The sequence below is a fragment of the Alosa pseudoharengus genome, unplaced genomic scaffold (assembly GCF_046254945.1).
Source record: "Alosa pseudoharengus isolate Yale_2024_CS ecotype anadromous, Long Island Sound unplaced genomic scaffold, YU_APseudo_1.1 YU_APseudo_1.1_scf_23, whole genome shotgun sequence".
In the NCBI taxonomy this organism is placed as follows: domain Eukaryota; kingdom Metazoa; phylum Chordata; class Actinopteri; order Clupeiformes; family Clupeidae; genus Alosa; species Alosa pseudoharengus.
This window is the reverse complement of record NW_027468685.1, coordinates 16,198,985-16,223,669: the sequence shown is the minus strand read 5'-3', so window position 1 is coordinate 16,223,669 and position 24,685 is coordinate 16,198,985. Positions and strand designations below refer to the sequence as shown.

At 42.5% G+C, this 24,685-nt stretch overlaps 2 protein-coding genes across 8 annotated transcripts in view; one reads left to right on the top strand and one right to left on the bottom strand.

Annotated features, from left to right (window-relative positions):
• The window catches only part of bop1 (BOP1 ribosomal biogenesis factor), a 78,292-nt gene extending 72,146 nt beyond the window's left edge, over window positions 1–6,146 (bottom strand). The window contains exons 1-2 of the mRNA XM_076301882.1: window positions 6,016–6,146; window positions 5,280–5,513 (exon numbers count right to left, since the gene is read on the bottom strand). Coding sequence (XP_076157997.1) covers window positions 5,280–5,513; window positions 6,016–6,141 — 360 coding nt within the window. The 5' untranslated portion in view covers window positions 6,142–6,146. The remainder of the gene's footprint in view (window positions 1–5,279; window positions 5,514–6,015) is intronic.
• A 373-nt stretch (window positions 6,147–6,519) lies between these two features.
• Window positions 6,520–22,807, top strand: hsf1 (heat shock transcription factor 1). 7 transcript variants are annotated; one of them, XM_076301798.1, is made up of 16 exons: window positions 6,520–6,986; window positions 7,795–7,903; window positions 8,083–8,219; window positions 9,036–9,160; window positions 12,670–12,745; window positions 13,184–13,245; window positions 13,634–13,721; window positions 14,052–14,182; window positions 14,695–15,006; window positions 17,058–17,135; window positions 17,919–18,024; window positions 19,439–19,492; window positions 19,636–19,699; window positions 20,325–20,359; window positions 20,544–20,601; window positions 20,921–20,978. In XM_076301798.1, the coding sequence occupies exons 1-15, from the start codon at window positions 6,861–6,863 to the stop codon at window positions 20,556–20,558; spliced, it is 1,518 nt and encodes a 505-aa protein (XP_076157913.1). In that variant the 5' UTR covers window positions 6,520–6,860; the 3' UTR covers window positions 20,559–20,601; window positions 20,921–20,978. The 7 variants fall into 7 exon arrangements, with proteins under 7 accessions (XP_076157913.1, XP_076157911.1, XP_076157912.1 ...); XM_076301796.1 differs by lacking the exon at window positions 20,544–20,601 and having other exon boundaries at window positions 20,921–21,109; XM_076301797.1 differs by lacking the exon at window positions 20,921–20,978 and having other exon boundaries at window positions 20,544–20,839.
• Window positions 22,808–24,685: the final 1,878 nt, after the last annotated feature.

Genomic DNA, 24,685 nt, shown 5'->3' with positions numbered 1-24,685 from the left:
GGCAGAGAATATGAACTTATACCAAAACCTAAAAATATAATATGAACATGGACTATTCCCACTTACTTAGCCTGATAATGAGGTAGTTTGACAGTTCTCGAGACATGAATGAATACTTATTTAAACACAACACGTGAACAAAACAGGCAGCAACTTTCATTAAAAGTTTGCATGGTAGTTCATGATAATTCCAGCATACAAAGGTCTATTGCCACTAATACATCACTACAAACTTGTTTTGGGGTTGGTATTATTGGCTCTTGACCCTAAATATTAACAACCTTTCGCCAGAATCACTGATGATAACTTTAATCCTGTTTGACCATAATCTGACAAACAATATACCAGCTGTGTCTTTCCTCCTTTCTTTAAACAAGAACAGTTTGACAGGTTTCATGACTGGCTGCACAAATAATAGATTTTTAATTGAAATCGCAATTTGACCTAAGGCATTAGTCATTAATCGTGCAGCTCCCAACTAGGGCTGAACGATTTATTGCATTTGCGATAATATCGCGATATGATGAAACGCGATTTTCAAACCGCAAAGGCTGCGATTACGCTTGGTAATATGCGACGTCACCAAAACGCATTTATACTTGCGCTTGCCGACGCGCCACAATTCTTCACACGACCACTGAAGAAGCAAAAAAACGTAAACAAGAGGACCAGCTAACAGTGTCAAGAAAGATCTGATCAGAAGAGCTTCTTTGGTTAAAACTAAACCTCTTCATTACCTTTTGCTCGAACCTGCCATGTCCCTGGTTCTAGTTCATAATTCCCCTCTGCTGCTACTCTGGCTGGTAACTTCGTTCACGTGTCCAGCTGACGATTAAAACTCCACGACTGTTTAGGCTGCACAGCAGCCATTCACCTGTGCACTGGGGACTTTGTTTACTGGAGTACAGTGACAGTGGGGGCATTTGCGATATCCAAGGGGGTTGGCTGCGCAAACATTTGATCTCACAGGTAAATGAATTGATGCATAATGTTATCCGCAAGTAGTTGACACAACCACCAAAAACCCAGCTGTTCCAACATTAGCTTACCTGCTAAGGCTCTAGGCTACATATGCTGCTAACTGCTGCTAACTTTGCCTGTTTAAAGAGTTTTGTTGTGATATAAACAAACTAGTTAATTTGCATGCATGCGTATGGCGCTGCGGTGTTGATGATGCTAACCTTTAGTTAACACTGAGCGGACCGGTCATTTGGCCGCATTTATTTGTGCTGCAACAATCTACAGTAGTTTGTTCCGATTCATGTGTGTGTGTGTGTGCGCGCGGAGAGCACAGGACAAGGAGAAGCCGTGTCAGTGCCACTGCATGTAGTAGACCTAACTGTTAACTAACGAAAGAAGATCATATCTACATGAAATAGAAACAAAATAGAAACGTATAAGAATCATTAAATGTTTACAAGGCTGGAAGTTCAACAAATATAGGTCTACTAATGTGAGTAAAATAGTTAAATAAAAAATATTTCATTCATCAGTCTTATTCAATTACCTAATGCCATCATAACATAGGCCTGGGCTCCAGGAAAGAACAGTTTATGTTTAACTTATCTAATTTTGTGTTGGTCATACTATAGAGCAGTGTTTCTCAAACTTTTTTTCTGGGGACCCACTTTTTAAAAATGACAGACTATCGCGACCCAACTCGTGACTGTGGTAGTTAACAAACTAGATCAGTGGTTCTCAAACTTTTTCTTTCATTCCTCACTTTGATCAAGGGGGCATTCTCGAGCCCCACCTGTCCCTCGTCGCTCTAAGAAAGTGGTAGGTCAAATTTAAATTTGTCAAATTTATGTTCTAAATATATCCTCTTCAACAGAGTTAAAATCAGCTGGTGCTGCAGATATAATAATAAATAAATACATAACACACATATTTCTGTTTTCCAGCAACATATTAGGAAGCATTTTACAGCATTGTACAATATATTCAATGAAATACCAACATGCTGCATTAAATGGATCCATAATCCAGTCATACTGAGCACTGCTGGTTGGGAAATATTTTTGAAATAAACTTTGCAGGGATGTGATGTAGGCCTACTGTTTAATACATGGGATCACAAGAGTGGCTCCCAATCAGACGTTTCAGCGATTTCGCTCAGAAATCTCAAAGGCATAATACTGTCGCGATCGAGGCGCCTGTCCCATACTCAAGTTTTTTTGGTGAATGCAGTAATCTTATTTGCTAGGTGAGGTAGGTGCTTGTCTTTGCCTTGTAACTGGACATTTAACTCAAATGTATCGCTAAGATATATCAAATATATCGCTAAGATAGGCCAGCTTCGTCAAGAAATGTTCATTAGTGAACGTGCTTGCAGATTCAAACATGCGCTCTTCCTCCAAGAAGAGGCGACTCGGAGCTCAAACACGCGCAACAGCACTTTACCTTGGGAAAGCCACCTTGCCTCGCTGTGAAACAGTACAGCCTTTTGGTCAGCTACCATCTCTTCGCAAAGTGCAGAGAATAGACGGGCTTTTAAGGGCCGGGTTTTGATGAAATTCACCACTCACAACAACGTTCAAAATCTCATGTAGGTCGGGACTAACTAAGCTGCCTTGACACGAGCGCTTCCCTGTGAATAACACAGTGCGTCCATTGCGCATCGGGTGCTACCTGGGCCCAGGCTACAGATAAAAAAATAAATAAAAAAACTCTGTTTTTCACGTCAGTTCGCGCCCCATCTGGCATGTCTCCGCGACCCAGTAGTGGGTCTCGACCCACAGTTTGAGAAACGCTGCTATAGAGTAATATATTGCTTGTCTTTGTTGAATAAGACAGAAGATAAAGAGCTTAAAAATAATCGCATATTGCATCGCAATCGCAATATTGGTGAGAAAAATCGCAATTAGATTTTTTCCCAAAATCGTTCACCCCTACTCCCAACTCTGTCCCAATGGTTAATCTTGTCACATCTATGATTTTCATATTCATGTTATCCTCCTTGTGTGACTACAGTAAAGCTCACCTAACAGGAGTGCTGTGCTTCTCATGCACTTGGCATGCTCTCCAATCAGAAGCGACCCAACTTAAAGCAAAATTTGGAATAATGAACTGAAGCCTACATCGCAAATCAAAACGCAATCACAACATCTGTCAGACAGAACGCAATTACCGGTAGATATTTTTCCCAAATTGTGCAGCCCTGTCATGTAAATTAAAAATGATAGAATACTGGATATGAATCACAAGTGAATGGCCAATGCTGAATAACTGCCTGATGGTCATCAGCACAGTTAGCTATTTCACAAAATGGAAATGAGCTGATGTCTGGTGCACCACTTCTAGCCATGTAGTCTGATTTCAAAGATAACTGGTAAAATGGACGGCATTTATAGTGCTTTTATACTCCTCTGAGCACTCAAAGCGCTTTACATGCGCAACAATCAAACTATAACAACTGGGATTCTAAATGAGGTGGAATTGAAACATTACTTGACATAGATGGCCGTTTTGTGAGGTGAGCAATAACATACATTTGAACGTGTGGTCACGTCTGTCATAAAGTGAATGTTGCATAGACATACAAATGTAGGTCACATCTTCAGTGGACATAAGCAGTCGACAAAAGAAATATTTCTGGTACTCATGGAACACAATACATCGGGAACTCCAATACTTTTGGAGTTGAGTGTCTTCACTTTGACAGGGTCAGGAGGACTTGGGCTCGAACTGGCAACCTTCCAGTTGCTGGCCGACTCCTCTACCTCCTGAACCAGTGCTGCTGAGACTCAAAAGATTCTGAGAGCCTACAAATCTTTGTATCTGAAATAATGCTGTTATTAGGGCTGCAGCATTTGGGGAAAATATCTAATTGCGATTGCGTTTTGAGCTTTGATTTTTGAGTGTCAAAGAAGTGATTCAGTTCAATATTCCAAATGCCTGTTAAAGTTGTGCCACTTCTGATTGGTGAGCATGTCTATTGCATGAGAAGCACAGCACTCCAGGGGGGTATTATAACTCTTTATCTAGCCCTGATCTCTGGGTTGATCAACCCTGAGATGGCAAATTCTGAGACTTCAGTTCCAATACAGCGGACATGGGTTAGTTCAATCTATACAGAGTTTGTTCAAGAAAAGTTCAGCGCGTGCCTGATGACTTTGAAAAGCCATCATCAATGGAGCTCAGAATTGATGAGTCACCATGGCAACTAGTTAGAAAACTTACCTCACTTCCTACGTCACTCAATTTAAGAAGTTATTCCTATGAGCACAGCGTCAAAATAAAAATGCAGTGCAACATTGTATAGTTTTCAAATTGTTTGTGCTGTTAATTGTTTTATGAGCTCTATATTTGCTGACCAGTGACTTAAAAATTACTTAAAAACTTTAGCACAAAAACTTTCCCCTACTAAGATTACACTACTATTTTTATATGTTTAACCTACTATGTTGCTGCACCTGGCAATGAATTTAATACAATAGCCTAGATTAATTTTAAATTACTTTTAATGGGCTATTAGCTTATAGCCTAGGTGGAAAAAGTGGTGACATAGGCTACTTAGCTGAATACAATTCTGGGCCTATTTTAATTTCAAAAGGATAACGTTTGATTGAGGTTAATATTCGGGATCTCAAAATCCTCCCTGGGCATAGCCTAGGCTGTGCAAATTAATTCACTCTTGCGTCGGGCTGATAGAGGAGAAAATTACAACCCATGTGTCCAATAACAACTCATTAGGAGGGAGGAGATATGGAGAAACACTTGGGAGCAAGTTATGTTCACAGAGTCAGTTACTGTGGTAACGGACCCAAAGTTTTTTACTGGAATGAGAAACCCTGAGTTTCCCCTCAACTCAGGGTCAACAAACTCAGATTTCTAACAAAACCCGCTTTCTAGAATAGGCTCCTGATTGACAGTGAAGCTCACCAATCAGAAGTTCTGTACTTCTCAGGCAACATGCACATTCACCAAAAAGTAACACAGTCAAGGAGGCTGACATGAATAATTAACTGTGCACAATTATTTGTAGCTTTTGCATTAAGAGATAATTGCATGCGACTGGCGATTGCAATAAGTGTGCAGCCCAGCTGTTATAAGGTAAGAGGAAACTTTGCAAGTAAAAACAGCAAGCAAATTAACAAATTGGCATGGAAAAGGAAACATGAGAGGGTGAAGAGTAGGCCTAGTGTCTGGACAAGAGAAATTGAGGCACTGAATTGAACTGAGCTCAACCAAGACCAGCTTAAATAATACTACCTAGTGTGGCTACATCCTAGTATTCTACAATTGTGTCCAATTTAGATGTCACTTGTGCAAAATACCTCAGAGTTGTTTACTGCTTCACCATCATCGATCTTGTTGTCGTCTGTGTCAATTTCCAAACCCTCAACCGATATATCTTCATCATTCTCGTCTTCCAGGTCATCCTCATCATCTACATCGTCGCTGTCAGACCCAGAGTCCTCAAGCCCAGAGTACACGCTCTCCTCGCTGTCTGAAAGGTCGTCGTCATCTCCCGCAATGGCAGTGCCATCCTTGCCATCAAATATAGGCATCTGTACAACATCAGGACCAACGGCACATAAGTTATTGATACCGACTGAAAACTTAAATTACCCACGGTGCTGCTGTACGTTGAAATAACTTTTTCAGGGATAGACGATAGGGTGTAATAAGCATAGCAAGCATGTTCATACATTTTAACAGGTTTGCCTGAATAAAACCAAGCTTTGCCTATGAGATAACGTTAACCTTTGAGAAGTTTGTCAGCTAGCTAGCAGGCTCGTTTTAGCCGTCAGATTAAGTACATTTACTACCGTTCAATGTAACTAGCAATGAACAGACAAAACACATACATCAGGTCAGGAAAAATATCACAAATCTATAACGCCTTACGCACTGCAAAACAAATGCCTCAACAAGAAGTTAACACGAACTGACGGTAGCATGAAAGGAATGACAACTACAGATGTCCAGTTAGCTAGCTTGCTGCTGGCTGTTTACTTATCAACTTTTGTCATTTCATGTGTCAATACTGTTTATATCCATGCATAATACCTGGTCACCCTCCTCTTCTGTATTTTTTCTTTTCGCTGTTTCCTTTTTTCCTTTACTCATTGTGTCTTTAGGTTCCTGCTCAATTTTCGGAGCAGGCATGCTTACTTCGAGGACCACACTGGCCATGTGGGTTCGGAGGGGTCAAAGTTCAAAGTTGATAGGTACACGCGATCTATTCTTTAAGTATATTTTTCTATATATTTTATTCAAATCTGTGTTTAGAGAAACATTATGTATATTGATGTTGATACGTTTAGAATTTTAAATTGTATGTTAAAAATGTTTACAAAGGGTTAAAGTTCAAAGATAATGTCTTCACATATGTTACTTTTAAACATCATTTTCAATTATTTCATTTTTATAATTCGTAAATTATGAAATATATCTGAATTAGGGTTTAATGTTTGTCATCCATGTTATGTTTTTATCATTTTTATATATTTTAGCAACTTTTCATCGATGATGTCACAAAATGGCGACTGCCATGCGTATGTGCGACAGTTGTTTTCTACGCAGTTCGTAGAGATGTCGTTCTAATGGAAATTTCCACTCTCTCAGTTCATCTATATTATGTATTTGCGTACACACATATATCAAAGTTTGAATTAAGCAAAGGACAGGGGCGTTCTAGATAGCAACCATTGCACTAGTGTGAACGAAAGCAAAGCGGATTCTGTCAAGAATTGTTGGTGTAGATACTACTAGCTAGCGGATAGCCTGATAGTTGGAGCTAGCTTGCTAGCTAGCTTGCTTTGGCCAACATCATTCAGGATTTAATTTCTCAGGGTAGTTGAGGTATACGTAGACTGACTGTATTGACAGGTGTTCGTTTTGACTTGGCTGACATGGAGTACCATGGTGGTGGAGCTGGTGCGGTCTTGGTCAGTGGTAGTAATGTTCCTGCTTTTCTGACGAAACTTTGGACGTTGGTTGAGGATCCTGAAACTGACCCTCTAATATGCTGGAGCCCAGTAAGTAGCATGCAAGCTAGGTAACTCGTCGCGTTTTCGAAGTTGGGTAACTTTTAATGAGAGTGATTGTGGATATCAGAAGGCAGTCAAATAACTGCTTCACATGAATAGTTTGTTGTCTGATGTCATAAATATACTTAACCCTCACATAATGCTAATGACATGATAAACCCAAAGTAGTTGAAGTTCAGTACCCAATCAAGTTAGCTTGCTAGCGCTTATATAGGTATCGATTATGTAGGCGCTAACAGGTAGCGTTAGCCAAGCTGTTTAGCTAATAACAGCTGACTAACAAGCTAGTTAAATAAAATTGCAAAGTTAGAAACGTGTGTGTTTTGTTGGAATAGTAAATAAACTATCATGTGACTTGTCAGTTAGTTAGCTGTGCAGATAACAAGCTAGCTGGGAAATCATATATGGTGTCACACCTCTTGTTTTTTTAGCCTAGGTAGGTTGGTGGAAAACAGTGTGTCATTGTCCTGTGGAACGACTCTAATTATTTTCCTTAGAATAGACTAGTCATCCTCACAATAAAAGGTTCCGCTTAAAACACTATAATTAATGTCCTATAGAAATATTATATGCTCCGTGAAATTATCTGAGTTTTCGATCTCTATATTTCTATAACCTTACATTTTGATCTCAAACATATATTTTAATATATATGTATCCTATCAACCCTTTAATCTACAAAAAAATAACTGGTTAATAGAGTGTATGGTGACTGAGACTTCAAAGCATGCCTTGCACTCTTGCACAGTCATTCAGTGCAGTTGATTTTTGTCTTTCTCTTTCCCTTTCTTTTTAGAGTGGAAGCAGTTTTCACGTATTTGACCAAGGCCGCTTCTCCAAAGAGGTGCTTCCGAAATACTTCAAACACAACAACATGGCTAGCTTCGTCCGCCAGCTCAACATGTGTAAGTGTTTCAGTCTGGGTTGTACTGCAAGGAAGGGGGGGATTTCATATCAAGGTATTATATTGTATTCCAGTTCCAACACTTTTTTAGACTGGGATCATAAATAATCATGTAATAATATGATGTACAATGAATGAAGCATCCACTTATTTTTTTTTTCTCTTCTGCACTTACTGTAGATGGCTTCCGTAAAGTCGTTCATATAGAACAGGGAGGTTTGGTGAAACCAGAGAAAGATGACACAGAATTTCAGCATCCCTATTTTATACGTGGACAGGAGCACCTATTGGAAAACATAAAACGAAAAGTTACAAATGTAAGTATTTTGGAAGTTTGGACTCTGTCCTATTAAAAAAAAAATCTGTGAAGTCTAAGTAAATTGTAGAATGGACATACTCGTCCTGTTTGTGGATGGGGTCATGCATCCCAGTTGTGACTAAACTGGAAGATGGTTTGGATACAGGCCTCTTATACAGTATATCAGTCATGGCTACTCATCCATGTGTCTGTCTATACAATAGTTCGTTTTCGAGCTGTGGTTACAATTTGATCCCCCACATTAAATCCCATTATGAGGCACTGGGCCAACCTACCATATGGTGCACATCTATGAGACATCGGAATAGTGGGCTCCGATACAGTAATCACACCTGGACACCTCGTCTTTTGCATTGTGCGGGGGGGGACACATAGCCTAGCTAATCTGGAGGCCCAGTGTGGAGACTGCCAGCTGGAGCTAGGTGGATAGGATTAGAGAGTGCAGGCCGAGAGCACGTATAATCTGCCGCCGCCTGACCACTCAGTACAGGCAACTTTTCCACTGGGCTGATTTATAGTGTCTCTCTCTCTCTCTCTCTCTCTCTCTCTGCCTCTGGGCCCGTGTCTTCTTTTTCTGGCCAAGTGATCAGTTCACACTGAAATCTGAAGGCCCTGAGCACACACACTGTTTCCATTGTCAGATGCCAGAGTTCATGACCAGGGCCGAGTTGTTACCAAACACACACACACACACAGAGACACGCACAGACACGCACAGATGTGCACGCACGTCCCACACACTTTTACTGGCTGTGCCTCCTAACGGTTTCATCCTCCTTTCCCCTCTCCCCCTCCCCTCCTCTCCTCTCCTCAGGTGTCAAATATTAAACAAGAGGATGTCAGGCTGAGCACGGACGAGATCAGCAAAGTGCTCAGCGACGTGCAGCAGATGCGGGGCAGGCAGGAGAGCATGGACAGCAAGCTCAGTGCAATGAAACAGTGAGTCCACCCAAGTTCATTATTCACTAATCAGCAAACTCCAAAGCCAGCCAGTCAGCTATGTGGCTGCTACTTCTCTTGCGGCAGTAATCGCGATGACCGATGTCACAACTAAGAAACCCCAATTGCTGATGATTCAAGAAGCTCCTCTTCTTCTTCCCCTTTTCGCTGACATGCTGTGAAGGATTTCTCTGTCCAAGGATTGTCGTGAAGAAATGGCTTCCATGTGTGAAGCTGAAGGGCTGTTTGCTCTGCGAGTCCCTCGCAGGCCATTTTAATATTTTAACCCAGCGCTCCTCCTGGCTCAATTAGAAAGCAGAGGTATGTGGCTGGCCGCCCTGGGGAGCAGCTAGCCCGTAGCATTAGGGCTGTGTAAGCCAGTTTATTTAAAGCCGGTGATTAGATGCAGAATTTCTTGGGCTCAGTCAGAGACTGAAATATACACAGAGGGGTGATGCAGATAGCTGCTCTCCCTTTCTTCCACTTGCGCGCACACACACACAAGGAAGACCCACATACTCCATGCCTCTCTCTCACACACACAAACACACACACACACACAAACACACATATTAGACCTTTAGAAATATTTCAGAAATAAAAAGGTGAGTCATGGCTGGCAAGGCTCACAAATATAACTAAACAGAAAATAGAAGCGAGGTCATACAACCAGCTGTTAGTTGTCTTGTATTTAATATATCTACTACAGTAGAGCCACAGACATAGAGCCTCTAGAATAGGAAATGGAAGCCTACATGTGAGAATACCAGCAACCGGTTTTGCTGTAGATAATATTCCACAACGTAGCCTCGGAAAAACCTTATAAAAACTCAGCGGCTGAATGAGCAGGCTGAAATGCCTTGCATGGCTTCTAGCCGAGCTGGTTTTATCAGTTTGACACTTGAGAGCTATCTCCTGGCCCACGCTTCGATACGTGCTACCAAGCCACCCCGTACCCAGAGTTCACGCACTCTTACTTCGGGTTGGTGCATGGCTAATGTGCGCTAATCCCTCCCGGCTCTGAGTATCTGTCCGTGGGTGACGAAGTGGCAGGCTGGGGGCCCTCACCTCTGTTGGGGTTAGTCAGCACTCCCGGAGGAGCCCAAGGCCCGCTCATGCCTGAGTGATGTGCCTCGCCAGCTGCAGGCTCACTGCTGGGGGTGGGGTTGTGGTGGGAATGGGGGTCGTACACAGGCAACACAGGCAAACAGCCACATTTGTATTAGACTCGTGTCATATGAATGTGAAAATTCTTGTTGTATACATGTCACAGATGGAGACCCAATTGGGTGCTCACTAATGGTATCTCACATACCATTAGCACCCATTTGGGTCTCCATCTGTGACATGTATACCCCCCCCCCCCACACACACACACACACACACACACACACACACTCACACTCTCTCAGCTGTATTGTCATTGCCACTGGGGGCCTCGGCCCCCTGGTCTGCACACATGCTCACAAAAAGATGAGCCAATTCACCGTGGTGTTGTGACGTGTCCTCTCTCACACGCATAGCCTCACTCTCGCTCTCTTTCACCACAACACACGTGCAGTCACGCACACACACACACACACACACCCTCACACAGGATATCACAGATGAGCTCACCGCAGCCTGTCCATCAACTCAGCGTGGCCGCTCGCTCTCAGCCGTCTCTTTCCAGCGGGAGATATTGTGTCATGTAGCGATGGGCTCGGGTGCTTTTGACACGGCCTTGGGCAGATCGCTTTTTTTTTTTTTTTTTTTTTAACAGTGCATTCTGAAAGCTCTGCCTGTGTGCAAGATATCACGGTCTTGGGTGTATTGGAGGTTTCTTTCTTCTGTTTTTTACTCATTCTGCTCATCTGGCGGAACTGAGAGAGTAAGTGTTAATACAACAGATGGTTCCTCATCCTCTTGTCCAGTCCTTATTCATTTCCATGTGTCTCCTCATTGAGTTCAGAGCTTGTAGGTCACTTTGACTAAAGTGCATTAGCTCGACCTTTTTAATCCATGTGGTGGTGTTTGTCTGCCTCGTCTAAGACCTCTAGTGTTGTAATTAGGGGTAGGAAAGGTGGTGGTGGTTGTGGAGGAAGGTGGGGGTTGTGATGTGGGGGCACTCATCTTCCCACTAGGAGGAATCCACACCTGCCCCCATAAAGTTGCTCCATCTGTCTCAGAGGCAGGGAGGGAGGTATGTTGGGTGGGGGTTTGGGGGGAGGGGGGTTCCTAGGCCCGGGAGAGAGAGCGGGTGGCTGGAGAGGGCCCTTCCTGCTCAGCGGAGGCTTTTTACTGGGCTGCGCTGATTTACAAGGCAGCCGAGCCCCTCAGATAAGCCCCACTAACGCAGATAAAGAATCCACTCGGCCCGGGAGCACCGGGGCCACCACAACACCACACACACACACACACACACACACACATACACAAACTCATATGTCATATGTGTACACACACACTCACACTTGCATACATGCTCTTACACACACCTCAGTGGGAGGCCAGGCCTACACCTTACTCAATATGGGCACACACACACACACTTCAGGCAACATGGAACACTCACACACCTCAATGATCTATAGTTGCAAAATCATTACACACGCACAGCGCACACGCACCCCGTTCCTCAGTGTCTCAAGTCATGCCTGGAATTCATAACGCCTGGTGTCATTGATAAGCGCACGTCTGTTTGACAATGTAGACGCCCAGAAGATAAGCATTTTCAATTTTGTTTCCATTCAGTCTCCTACATCAGTAGAAGTCCTCCATAGTTTGGGGTCCCCAGTTGACATTTTGTCTTTTGTTTTATTGACGTATTTATAACGAGTTTAATTTTTATGGTGGAAACAAGAGTTGAATATTGAGTTGTGGTCTGTCGTTGCTTGCACGATGCCAGGCATGTTTGATGTCTGTTTTATCATTGCAAATCGGCCATGAAAACACAACACGGGTCAGACTTTCCATCCGCTGGAGTAGCAGGGGGGGCCATTTTGAGGTCCACCTCAGCGCTCGTCGAGGGCAGCAGCATTTTTTCATCGTGAGCTGTGCGTCCGTGGACCCAAAACCGGGCTCATGAGCACACACTCCAAGCACTTTTACCAGCCCCACAGGGAACCCGTTTTAAGAGGTCCAGGTGGAAGGGGGGGACTGCTTTATGGGGCGCACTTTAAAAAGCTGAACAAACAGAGGCCGCTAAGATCTTTCAATAGCCATTAACTTAGCTAAATAAACGTCCTGAAGTATTCCTCAAGTCTTTTACAGTTTTGGTTTAAAAAAAAAAAAAAAGTGCACTGTCACCCCACAGCCTCAGCCCTCCATTCCCTTGTTTTAAAGGCTCCGTGGAGGGAAAGGATTAATCCTGTGTGCCAGTGGGGGGTGAAGGGATATAGTGGATGGGTGAGCAAAATCAGACACTGTCTGATGTGACTGACATCTGCTGCATTTGAGTGAGGGAATGGCTCTGCGTGTGCTGACGTTAGCTTCGCTTAGCTGTTTTTCTTTTTTGTTTTGTTTTGCAGGGAGAATGAGGCACTGTGGAGGGAGGTGGCCAGCCTGAGGCAGAAGCACGCGCAGCAGCAGAAAGTCGTCAATAAGGTAACACCATTCCCACACCTCAGCACCTCAAACACTTCCTGATTGCGAAGCAACCGAAGAATGCCACATGGCCCAGTCCCGGTTCAGCTCCTGTGCCCATTTAATGAGCTTGAAACGGCTTAAAACAGACAGCTGATGTCTGCCGAGCAGTTGATGAGTCATGTTGATTTGCATGTTAAGGCAAGTACAGTGATATTTAGTCATTTGGAAGATTTGCTGCCATGCAAGTGACACAGTGCTACAGCTGCCTTAACCAACTCGGCCAAGACAATGTGTTTCAGCTAGTATTTAAAGCTGACAACAAGTGAGGACTGCAGTGGTGCTCCAGGCAAAATGAGTATGAAAACAGTGACTCCACTGGTCTTGTCATCTTTGGTTTTGTGTACGTGTACGTGTTTGTTATGTTTTTGTGTGTAACCGTTCCTTGTGTCTCTGCAGCTCATCCAGTTCCTCATAACCCTGGTGCAGTCCAACAGAGTGATGGGGATGAAAAGAAAGATGCAAGTTCCTTCATCCCGCCCTGAACACATTTTCAAACACGTTCCCATGTGAATGATTGTATTAAGTGTATTCTACCCCCTCTCTCTCTCTCTCTTGCTGCGTCTTGTTCCTCTTTCTCATCCTCTTGTTTTCTCTTTCTCTGGCTGTCTTGCTCTCTCATGTTATCTTTTTCACTCTCTCGCTCTCACGATATCTCTGTCGTGATCTGTTCCTTTTTCTGCCTCTCTTACACTGTCTTGTTCTCTTCTCTCTCTCTCTCTCTCTCTCTCTCTCTCTCTCCCTGTCTTGTTGTCTCTGCTCTCCTTCTATCTTCCATTTTTTTTCTCTCTCTCTCTCTCTCTCTCTCTCTCTCTCTCTCTGCTTTTTTTTGTCTGTTCTCTCTGCCAGGCCCCTGATGTTGAATGACAGCACCTCCGCTCACTCGCTGCCCAAGTACTCTCGGCAGTACTCTCTAGAACCTTCCCCGGCTATCTCGGTACGTACAAGTGGAAGCCTGGTGTGCCCTGACACGTGTCGCCATGACTCCAGGCGCAAAACACAAGATTTGTTTTAACAACTCCACCTAAACACAAACAAACATACTTTTTCGCTTTCATACTCTTTTATCCAAAGCGACTTAGAAAATGAGGAATAGCATTCCAGCTACAATGCAGAGGAGACCTTGGGTACCAATACATACTAGAAAATACTTGAAAACCTTCGGTTGGCTCTATCCTACACTTTCACAGGAGGATGTCAAAGTCATGACTATTAAATAACTAGTGACATGAATCTCTCTCTCCCTCCCCCTCTCCCTCCCTCCCAGGCTCCCTCTACTGGTTTCTCCGCTGCAAATCTCTTCGCCTCGGACGGGCTGCTTAAGACGGGCCCAATCATCTCTGACATCACCGACTTGGCCCAGACCAGTCCGGTTACCTCGGAGTGGATCGAGGACAGGCAAGTGGCCTACAACTCCCGCAGTGCACGGCAGCCTGTCTGCCAGCAACCTGTAACTCACACAGGCCTTGCCCTGGCCCCTGGCATGCTTGTCGGGACTGCCCTTCTGTGACATTTTACCCTGATATATTACAAGTGATCCATCCAAGAAAGGTTTAGCATGTCTAGTGTTAGGGCTTTTAAGAAGAGCGTATGGTAGATTCAGTATTTAAGCAATGCTTGAGCTTATTGTTGGTTTGTTTGTATTTGTCTACGAGCATCTGAGTATGCATATGTATTTATGCATACTGATAAAATATATGAATGCAGCAACAATTTTACGAGGGTCACCACGTGGCTTAAATATGAATTTGTCCACAGCTTTTTGTGAGCATAGAGACATTTCTGAACTGTTTATTTCGTGGACCAAGACTTGACTTAAAGCAATTATGTTTTTGATCAGTGTATTTCCGTTAGTTATGTGTAGCTCTGGGTTGGTGATTTTGATGGGGTGTGTATTTGGTGTGATTAAGCAGTGAAAGGACAAGCCCGCTGGTGCACATCAAGGAGGAGCCGTCCAGCCCCACCACCACCCACGACTCGGAGGTGGAGGAGGTGTGTCCGGTGGAGGTGGAGGTGGGCACGATGCCAGACACGCCTCTCTCCCCCACCACCTTCATCAACTCCATCCTGCAAGAGAACGAGCCGACCACCGCTACTGCCACGGCCAACGCCACCGCCACCACGTCCCTGGCCCCTACGGCTCCGGTCCTCGCCCCCACCTCTTCAGCCCACGATGCACCGCCGGGCAGTCCCAGGTGCCTCAGCCTCGCCTGCATCGATAGGTGAGACGTCAAAGCTTTTTGAGTCTTAACAGTTGACAGGGTTCCCACTTGTCTCAAACTATGGCGTATCCCTGAATTTGATGTTTAAAGGAACACGTCAACTTTTTGGGAAATTAACTTATTTGCCGTCTACCACTGAGTTCGATAAGAGGATGCATATCCTTTTTACTGTGAATACAAATAAACCCACCTCCAATGAGTTCCGCTAAGCTAGGCTAACAGTGTCAGACTGGGTTATAGCAAGCACAGAGAAGAAAAGGGCATGTGTCCTCTTATCTAACTGGCTAAGCTTATTTTCCAAAAAGGTTGGCATGTTCCTTTAAGAAGATGTGGGAACCCTGAGTCTCAGCCTGTTCGTGTCCCTTCCTCTGGCTTCAGTGGAACTTGGTCCCACCAGACTAGCGTTACATGGTGGAACTTTCAGCACAGCTCTAGTTGGTTGAAACTTGCATGCATCCAAGTTGCATGACTTGCATTTTATAGTGTGAAGGGCTCTGCAAGTTACATGAACCCTGTTTCGTCTCTGACAGTTGCAAACAGTCTTTAAGAGATGTCTGGCTGGACATGGATCAGTTTTGAGAACCTTTTCTCCAAAATGCAAATAAATGTGTAATTTATTACTTCTCTCATCACAGACACTTGCTCTTGTGCTTTAATTAGGCAATTGACCTGTGTAGTGAAAGCAGTAGCCCTCCTTAAATGGGCATTCTGCTTTTCTTAATCTCCTTATTATCTCAAGCATGTTATTTTTAATTGTGTTTTTAAGTACTCCACATGAAATCATGGCAATCAGGACCATTGCTCTCCTTCACATTAGGGGATTTCTTTGCACAGTGCATTCACCTGAATGGCCCAGTCACATTATCAGGCTTGCAATGACATTTACAGGCCTACAGTGATATTAACACCTAGGTGGAAAACATCTAATTATGTTCCATGTGACTTCCATTGCATAATGACGATGATAAAAGTTGTGTTGCTCTATCGTGCAGTCTATGCACTCTTAAAACAAATGTGTTGTCCCTATCTGGACTCAGAGATGTGTTAAAAAAACAATGCAAGTTGTGTTGTTTTCAACACATTTGTTTTAAGAGTGTGAGCTGCAACTTGTTCAGTGAGTTCCATCATGTAACATCAGCCTAATAAATGCCTAACAGTACGCACTACTTCTTCCCTCCTTCCCTCAGTCCTGTCTCTGTTTATAAATCTACGCTTTTCTCACATATTGAGCTCTTTTTCTGGGCACACAGAAAACACCCTGATTGCACACCTTTGCCTAACATTTGAACAAAGAACAAAGGTTTTGATCTATACAAACCACCTCCAGTGCTCTGTAACTTAGCAGTGAATTATGCAGTGGTACAACACATGGGTTCAGGTTATGGCTACAAAGCCACTTCTCAGGACCGCTCGCAATAGGCTCCTCCACATTTTTTGTGCTGTTTGTTACTGGCCATTAGTCTTTCGTTCCTGGTGTGTGCCATTGCATAATGGCAGTATGATATGCAAGCCAGCCCACTGTGGCTGTGGTACGCTAACTGTGGCATGTGATCTTTTGGCTGAAGTATGCAGGAGACCTCCCCTATCTCATGGCACACTACACTACACCACACAGCCACATCACAGGTAGAGATTCAGTTTCTGTAAGTGTTTACTCTATAGGTGCATAATGACTACATAACATCTGCAACATCTACCTATAGGACAATATATATTATATGCCACAGAATCAAAACATCTGACTTTGTAAAATTTCTCCCTCATGATGTTTTGTCTGTTGCTGTACCTGTGTTTACATTTCATCCTGTGTACAAGACGTAGCTAATTATTAAAGATCTAGTTCATGATTACTATTACAGTACCTGTATCTAATGCTTAAAGGCGCCCTAAAGATTGCGTGTGTTGTGATTGTCACCTAGCCAATGTCCCATCTTCTCATAGTATAGTGAGAGGGACCGGACAGGCCTGTATCCACATCAGGGTGGTGGTGGTGTTATAACTGATCTCCTACACCTTCACAATGGTGCCATGTTGTGCTTCTATCTTTTCAGTTCTCCACAGATGTCTGAGGTCTATCACCTTTTCCCCAGCCCCACCTCCTCGTCTCTTCACCCCCGACTTCTCCCAGGGTTAGCATTGCCAGTCTGCCGCGAGACAGATGTCCCCAGAACATTTAAAACACTGTGCCTGACTGTCCCCATTAGCCTCTTCTGACAACTAACACCCCCCCCCCCCACACCCACACACACACACACCCACACACACACACACACACACACACACACACACTCCCTTCCACTCTACCTCCCACTTTGTTTCGATTTTAGTTTCTATTGTGTGTGTGGTGTGCTTATGCTAATAGCTTGCCTGTTGCTCTGTGTTGCACCATTCTCCCCCACACCCCCCTCCCCAACTCCCACGTGGTCCACATGATTTTTCCATCTGTGAATTAGACTGATGCAACATGTAAGTGGTGCCGTGGCCCTACAAAAAAACAATAAACAAACAAACAAAAAGCATTGGGTGTTGTAATGTGCAGGTGACTTTGTTCTGGGCTTGCAGTTGGTGCTGATGCATTTTTTTTTTTTGACCCACCACCCCAAGCCCCAAAAATGCCAATTGTGTTAGCAATCAAAAATTTGGCAAGCCTAGGCTATCTCCCGTCAGGCGACACCAATCTTAACCTTTCTGGGGACTTGCTCCTTCTCAAAAATAAATAAATAAAATCAATTCAATGATGTGTGTGCAAATGTCAGCTATGTGTATTTTTGTTGCTGTTACATTGACTGTCGTTTGCTTATGTAATCACATGAAACTCATTGATTTGTCACTATTGTGTTCTATCATGTAAGCGTAGTTGAGGTCAGTGCAAGCTTGCATGCTAATCACACTTATTTCATTTTCTGGCCCAGAACGGAACTCCATGACCACCTGGATAACATTGATAACGGCTTGGAGAACCTACAGTCCATCCTGAATGCCCAGTCCATCAACTTTGAGTCCTCGCCTCTCTTTGATGTGAGTTGCCATTTCTCAAAACTTGCATTGTGCACTGCACTCCTGTTTTTGATAGATCATAAATACTAAGATGATTTTGAACACCACAGCAGATTTAGGTGTATATTAGGTTTCCATTGATTAATTTGAGTAGAAATCCCAACCTGCTGATGGTACAGACTAGGCCTTTTCACACAGAGATTACGCTAAATTTGCGGGAAGAGGAGACGTCTTTTTGCCGCAACGTGTGTCTGAAAACGAGGTGAAAATTTGCCGGCCTGCTGATCTGTTTACATGATGCGGCATTTTGGGGAGCCAGGAGGCAGGATCAGCTAGCAAATTAAAATGTGACGTGCAACAGGGGGCGTGTAGAGTGATAGTCCTTATTATGCGTGGGCCTTCAGATGCAGCAGGTGTGTGATTTCCAAAACCATGGCGGGAGAACCGACTGCAGTTTGTTTAGCTTGCATTTGTAGTAGCCTACCCTACAAATGCAAGTGAAGTTGCTTTGCTGTTGCTTAGAATGTTAGATTCTTGCGATTGATGTCTTCAGACAATAAAAAGTAATTTGGAAGGGAAATAGAAGAGAAGAGTTGCCCCCTGCGTTGGCCGTGATTCCCCTTTGAAAATCAGAGGTTCACAGGCTACTGTGGCCTTGGTCAGTGCCGCCGCCAGCCGCACTGTGTGTACAATTTTTCAATGCTTTATTCATGAAATCATTCAATATTACAACAATAAAAATAGCTTGTGTACTGTCTTAATTGAAACATGCTTCGCGCACAAATGATAGCCTAGGGCAAAGAGAATGGACATCTCAACATAAGGATACATTAGAAGATGATGATTGGTGTAAACTTTGTCACACGACGTGATAAGCAGTTCTGGCGCTTAAAAACACAACGTTCCATTCAGTCATAAATCATTCAAGTCATTCAGTCATATCGCTGGATTTTAGGATAGCCTATTATGGCAACCGAGCTACAGTCAACTCTAGCTGGCATTAAATGACTGGAGACTTTGTGAATTTAAAGATTGACATAATGTGCTGTCTCTGCTATTGCTGCTTTTGATCAGTTAGATTTATTTGCAATCTCCTGTCGTGGGCTGGACGCATCAAAATGCCCGCCCAGATTCCCCTTTCCGCCTTGACCCATTCACACTGGTGCCGGAACGAAAAAACTCGGCAAAATGTCTAGGGGGCTTGGTAGTACATTTGGCGAGACACTTTGTCCCGCCGTTCCGCCTCGGTCTATGTGAAAGGCACAGTCGTTCCGCGATTCTGGTACATAAAAATCGCGGCGATTTTGGCCGTCTGAAAAGGCCTACTGATATGTCAGTAACCTATGAGAGTACAGTACCTATAGCTTCACTGATTACTATTCCAGATGGGTTTTTTTTCTGTTTCTGTCCAACTAATTGTCTAATGTCATCACAGATCTTCAGTTCCTCCTCCATAAACACAGACTTCGACTTGGACAGCCTGGCCACTGTAAGTGTTTGGAATTGTTTTCCTCTCAATCAGCCACTTAATTACTTAAAAGAGCGTCTCCTGTCCCTGAGTTGTTGTTGTTGTTGTTGTTGCTTGTTTCTTTGTTTTTTGTTCTCACTGCAGTCTTTTCATGTTCCCCACAGATCCAGGAGCTCCTCTCCGATTCGCCCAAGGATGCTCCGTCAAGCAATAACTCCACAAACGCAGGTTTGAGCATTTGGTGATTTGAGTAAATGTAGAGATAAAAAACAGATTGTCTTCCCATCCCAATGAGTTAGTGAAACAGGTTTTTGTCAGAATGCATTATTTAGGCCTTATCAACACACCATACCATTCTGTTGACAGTTGGGTCTTGGGCATCTTCTCTGATGGTGAACTAGCAACATTGTGCTGTCTAAATATCCCTGATTCAGTTGGAGTAAAAAGTGCGTGAACCCTCTTAAAATCAATGACCTTACTGGTCGGGGGCGCGTTTCCCAAAACCATAGTTGCTAACTTAAGTTAGCAACTTTGTGGTTGCAATGCAATTTCTCATTGCCAACCAACTAAGTTGCTAACAGGTTAGAAACTATGGATTTGGGAAATGCACCCCGGGACGACATGACCTTTTCATACCGATATGGTACCAACACCACAACCTTGATTATTTGCCAATACCAAGCAAATACCATCTTTTTCCCTTTTTTAAAATAAATAAGCTGTTAATAATACATTTTCCTGGATGCATGTGCAAAACAAACCAATTGGTTCAGTCCAGCATTGCAATTAAATTATAGCTCTGCTACAATTGCACGTTCCTGCAAAGGTGGTTTATTATTCCTATGTGTTACAGTGCCACGACCAAGATACAAGTCCTCAAATAAGCAGGTGAATAATATTAAAATAAATGATTAACTAATAAATAAGTTAACAATTTACATATAACCAGTGCCACTGTAGTCATCATCACAGTTCCACTGTGGAGTGAGCACTAGGCCTACTCGGCCTCTTCACCCCACACCCTGTATTTGGTGGTCAATTTTCTCTACCTCACGTTTGATTTCATGCCAAGTGGCACCACCAGTAACTAGGAAATGTCTGAGAAAAATCAGAACATGGACTTCCTAATGGTAAGTATGAAATTAATGTTCAATTATGTTGTTGTGTAGCCTATTCTTATTAGGTTGTGGTATGGAGGGGATGATGTGTGATGGTTGGTAAAGTTATCTGCTAGACTGTTACATGCAGCCGTGGCTAGCTCATTACAGATTTGAGATAAGGAAAGTTTAGAGTGTTGCTGTTGTCAGTGAGGGAGTGATGGATATCCAGTCATTTTGGTCCGTAATAGTATCCCACCCTGCTTAATGGTGGCGTTAACACCTTGCTATAGTTTAACTATTGCCAGCCGAACTTGTGGCTCAGTTGGTTGCACTTTCCAATGTGTTATAGGGAAGCAGCTTGTCCAGTACACCGCCCAGCCTGTTCTCCTGAGCGACCCGATCAACACAGACGTACCAGGGGAGGACCTGCCCATGTTACTGGAGCTCGAAAGGGACAATTACTTTGGCCAGGACCCTGCCGAGGACCCTACCATCTCTCTTCTCTCTGACGACTATCAAGCGGTTACACCGGACGACCCCAAACTCACCTAAAACAACACTCTTACAATATTTTGTTAAGGGATGTGTACCACAGTGTTTTTGTCTTCTTTATTTGACTTTTCCCCTTTATTCTTGGGTTTTATTATTTTTGTTTTTATTGATTGTCAAATACCCCAAGCACCTTTCTGCACTACTAGTCTTTCTAAGACGAATTTAGTCCAAAAAATGTATTACCATAGATATTTCGGGGAGGATGTATTGTGACCAGGCAATGCAGTTTTATCTTGTCATCTTGTTTATCTTGCCTGTAGCAAGAAAATGGCCTGGAAATTGGCAGAGTGAAGACTGACTTCAAGCTACAGATAATCATTAGGTCAGGCTTTTTGATATTTAGAAAGCACAGTGGTTTTTTTAAGCAATGCTTCATTCATGCTGACTTTAACCCGGACATTGAGGAAACAAATCGTCTGGAAGTGTCGGGTCGTTATTAATTTTAATTTTTTTGGATCTAGGCTCAGGCTGGGCTAACATGTCTTTCGCAAAGAATGCATCTGAGCTGTCCTAATCATTATGGTCACTCATGTTACTCATCTATTGGTTTAGCAAGAGATTGTTGTGCTATACAAAAAAAAAACTGTTTTATTGTTTTGTTTTTTGACTTTTTATTCACCATAGGTAGCACCATCAACTCAAGTCACGTTGAGCTTGAACTTCCTGACCGTTTTAGCCTGTTTAGATTGTACGGAATGCTGTTTTTGTTTTTCATAATCTTTTTGTGTTTTATCATAATTTTTAGCCGGAGGAGAGGACAAAATGTCTAAATGTATAGAGATTATGCAGTTTTATCACGGTCATGATCCATCCAGATTGCACTTTTTATAGACAGTTATTCCCGGTCAAGTTGAATTACAGACACATTTTTCCCCATGGTCTGTCTAACACATCTATATTTCAGTCATATTTATTTTGAGTAATATAATGAAACTATAAAATATTGTTTTCTATGTGTATACCCGTTCTGAAATATACTATGGCTCAGAGGTTTACTTTAGAAAAGAGTTTTTATAAGCTGAATTATCCATCTGCCTTTCTCAAAGCAGTTCAGAACTAGAAAGAATACCAACGTGTACATAGCCAAATAAGGGGCTCTGAAGCAAACTATATGTACGCAACAGCAAAATGGATACCATAATGGCTTGCTTTTCAATTGATAAATGTAAACTTAAGGATGTGAAGATTATTTGATATCATATCTCCACAGTGGTTATCCTTATGTACATGGATATTGATTGACAATTACATGACTTTAATTGTAAAGTCCTCTCCTATTTATAATAAGCAAAACTTTGACTTCTCATCACCCACTTCTCTTGGAAACAATTAAAATATTTAATGGAATGTCCTTGTCTGAGACAGAGTGACAAAAAAGCATTGTCTTTTTTTGTGTGGAGAATGACTTGGGTCGTGTGTGGGCATAATCATAGCGCCACCAAGAGGTTACAGAAGGAGTTGTGAATATTCAGTGGAAAGGCTTGCTCAATGTTGGCTTTGCTTACTAAAGTTTATTTGTGCAAAGCTTCTTGCCTGTAACTTAGTATAATAAGTTTGGTAGTTGATTTGTCACCGTCTTTGGGGGGACTTTAAGAAATTATTTTATTACGCATGTAATGGAAAACACTGTGTATTGGTATGTTTCAAAATAAAACCAGTTGCAATACACATGCTATCAGATATACATATGGTACAGGGATATGAGTAATTTATTTTTCTTTTTAAATATTGCTGTAGAAAGAACTGCTGATTTCAAACGGGATCTTCTAATAATTATAGCTTTGCGAATATTCTGTATGTGTTTTACGAGTTAAGGATTATTCATACTTGAATGGGAGAGAATTTAAAATTTCTTGTCATGCTTTTATGACTCACTATTTTCTATTATACCAAAATGCTCTACATTTTTGATGTTCAAAATAGATGTAAAATTTAATGTATGATTGACTCTCTTCCATGACACTCATTCATTAATGTACAATTCAGACACCTCAAATAATATTTTTTGACACATCCGAGCTATGGAACAGTGCAATTAGACAATTGCAGGAAATAACTTTGTTGTTTTTGTACATTTTTGAACCAAGAATTACCCACAATGGTCTCTTCCCCATGAATGAATACATCAAAAAATCCAGGGTACTTATAAACATGCACAGTAAAAAGTTAAGTTACAGTGTCATCTTAAAGTTTAAATAGTCAAAAAATCACACACACACATACACACACGCATACACACAGAGACTATTGCTAGTGGTCTGGGTCAGTGGTCCTCTGTCGGGCTGACTGGTCAGTACACTGGAATCTGTATCGTAGGAAGCGGACACGGGGCTTGATGTGAAAGTCAGCAGGTATCCTCCAGTTCCACATTTTCTGCACCTTCACAAAATATGGGTGTAGTTAGGTGGGACAACAGCACATTCTAAGTCTAAGTACAATGCCTACAACTACATATACATACATATGGGATGTGTAGTAATGTATATTTACACCAGAAGAAAAAAACATGTGCAAGGATCCTGATTGCTTCCAGTTGCACAGATACATGTAACTGAAGCTTGTTAGATTTTTTCCATACGTCTTCAATTTACCAGTTTTTAATGTCATCAGACCCTGTGGAGGAAGTTCCCTAACCTCAACTTGAAACAAGTATATAGCACATTTGTACATGTATACAGAGGTATTAGATGTCAAGAATATAAAAAGAATTCCCTGTAGAATGTCAGTGTCAGAATGTCAATGTCAGGGCATGATGGATGCAATGTTTCCAGATTCTACTGTGCATCCTGTACTAAATCCCCTGTTTCAGACCGTCTGTAGCAATTGTATCAATATGCATTTTTCGTGGATAATTTAAACAAATACTGTACATTGGAAACATGCTGTTCCCTCATAATTACATTGGTAGGAGGACTGGAGAATTTTATTTTTGACAACAAAAGACAATTACTGCACATTGAGCATTTCTGATTCTGCTTACACACAGCCCAGCACCTTTGACATGAAAAGCGAATGTTCATTTGATAGCCTGTTTCTGATATGGTGGGAGACAGATATGAGCGTGAACCCACCTTCAGGACCCTGACCAGATGTGTTGTACTGTTCACCTGCGGAAACTGGAAGGCGCAAGCAAAACAGGGAAAAGAGAAGAGCTCTTGAGCACCGGCTCCAAAGGTACCGTAATTGCACATGATGATCACACATTTACTTTGATGATAAAGTTGCTAGACTTAAGAGTTAACCAAGAGCCGAGTTAAAGGCAGTATAAATGTCTTGATTTTGAGCGATATCCTTCCCAAAGACCACAATCCTCTTCATTTCAACAAACATTAGTGTGTTTGCCCATCTGTTTATTTGTGTGTAAACACTGTTATATAATGCTTTTGAGAAAGCTTTGTTCTTCGTATACTCCAGGTATCCCAAAATATGTGTCACACTGAAATTAGCCATGGTATAATTTAGTCCTTTGACTGATTGATTGACCCTGCTGTCAGGAAGCTGGACTAGCTCAAGACATATCACATATTTAATTTAATATACAAGGCCAATCATAAGTTGAAGT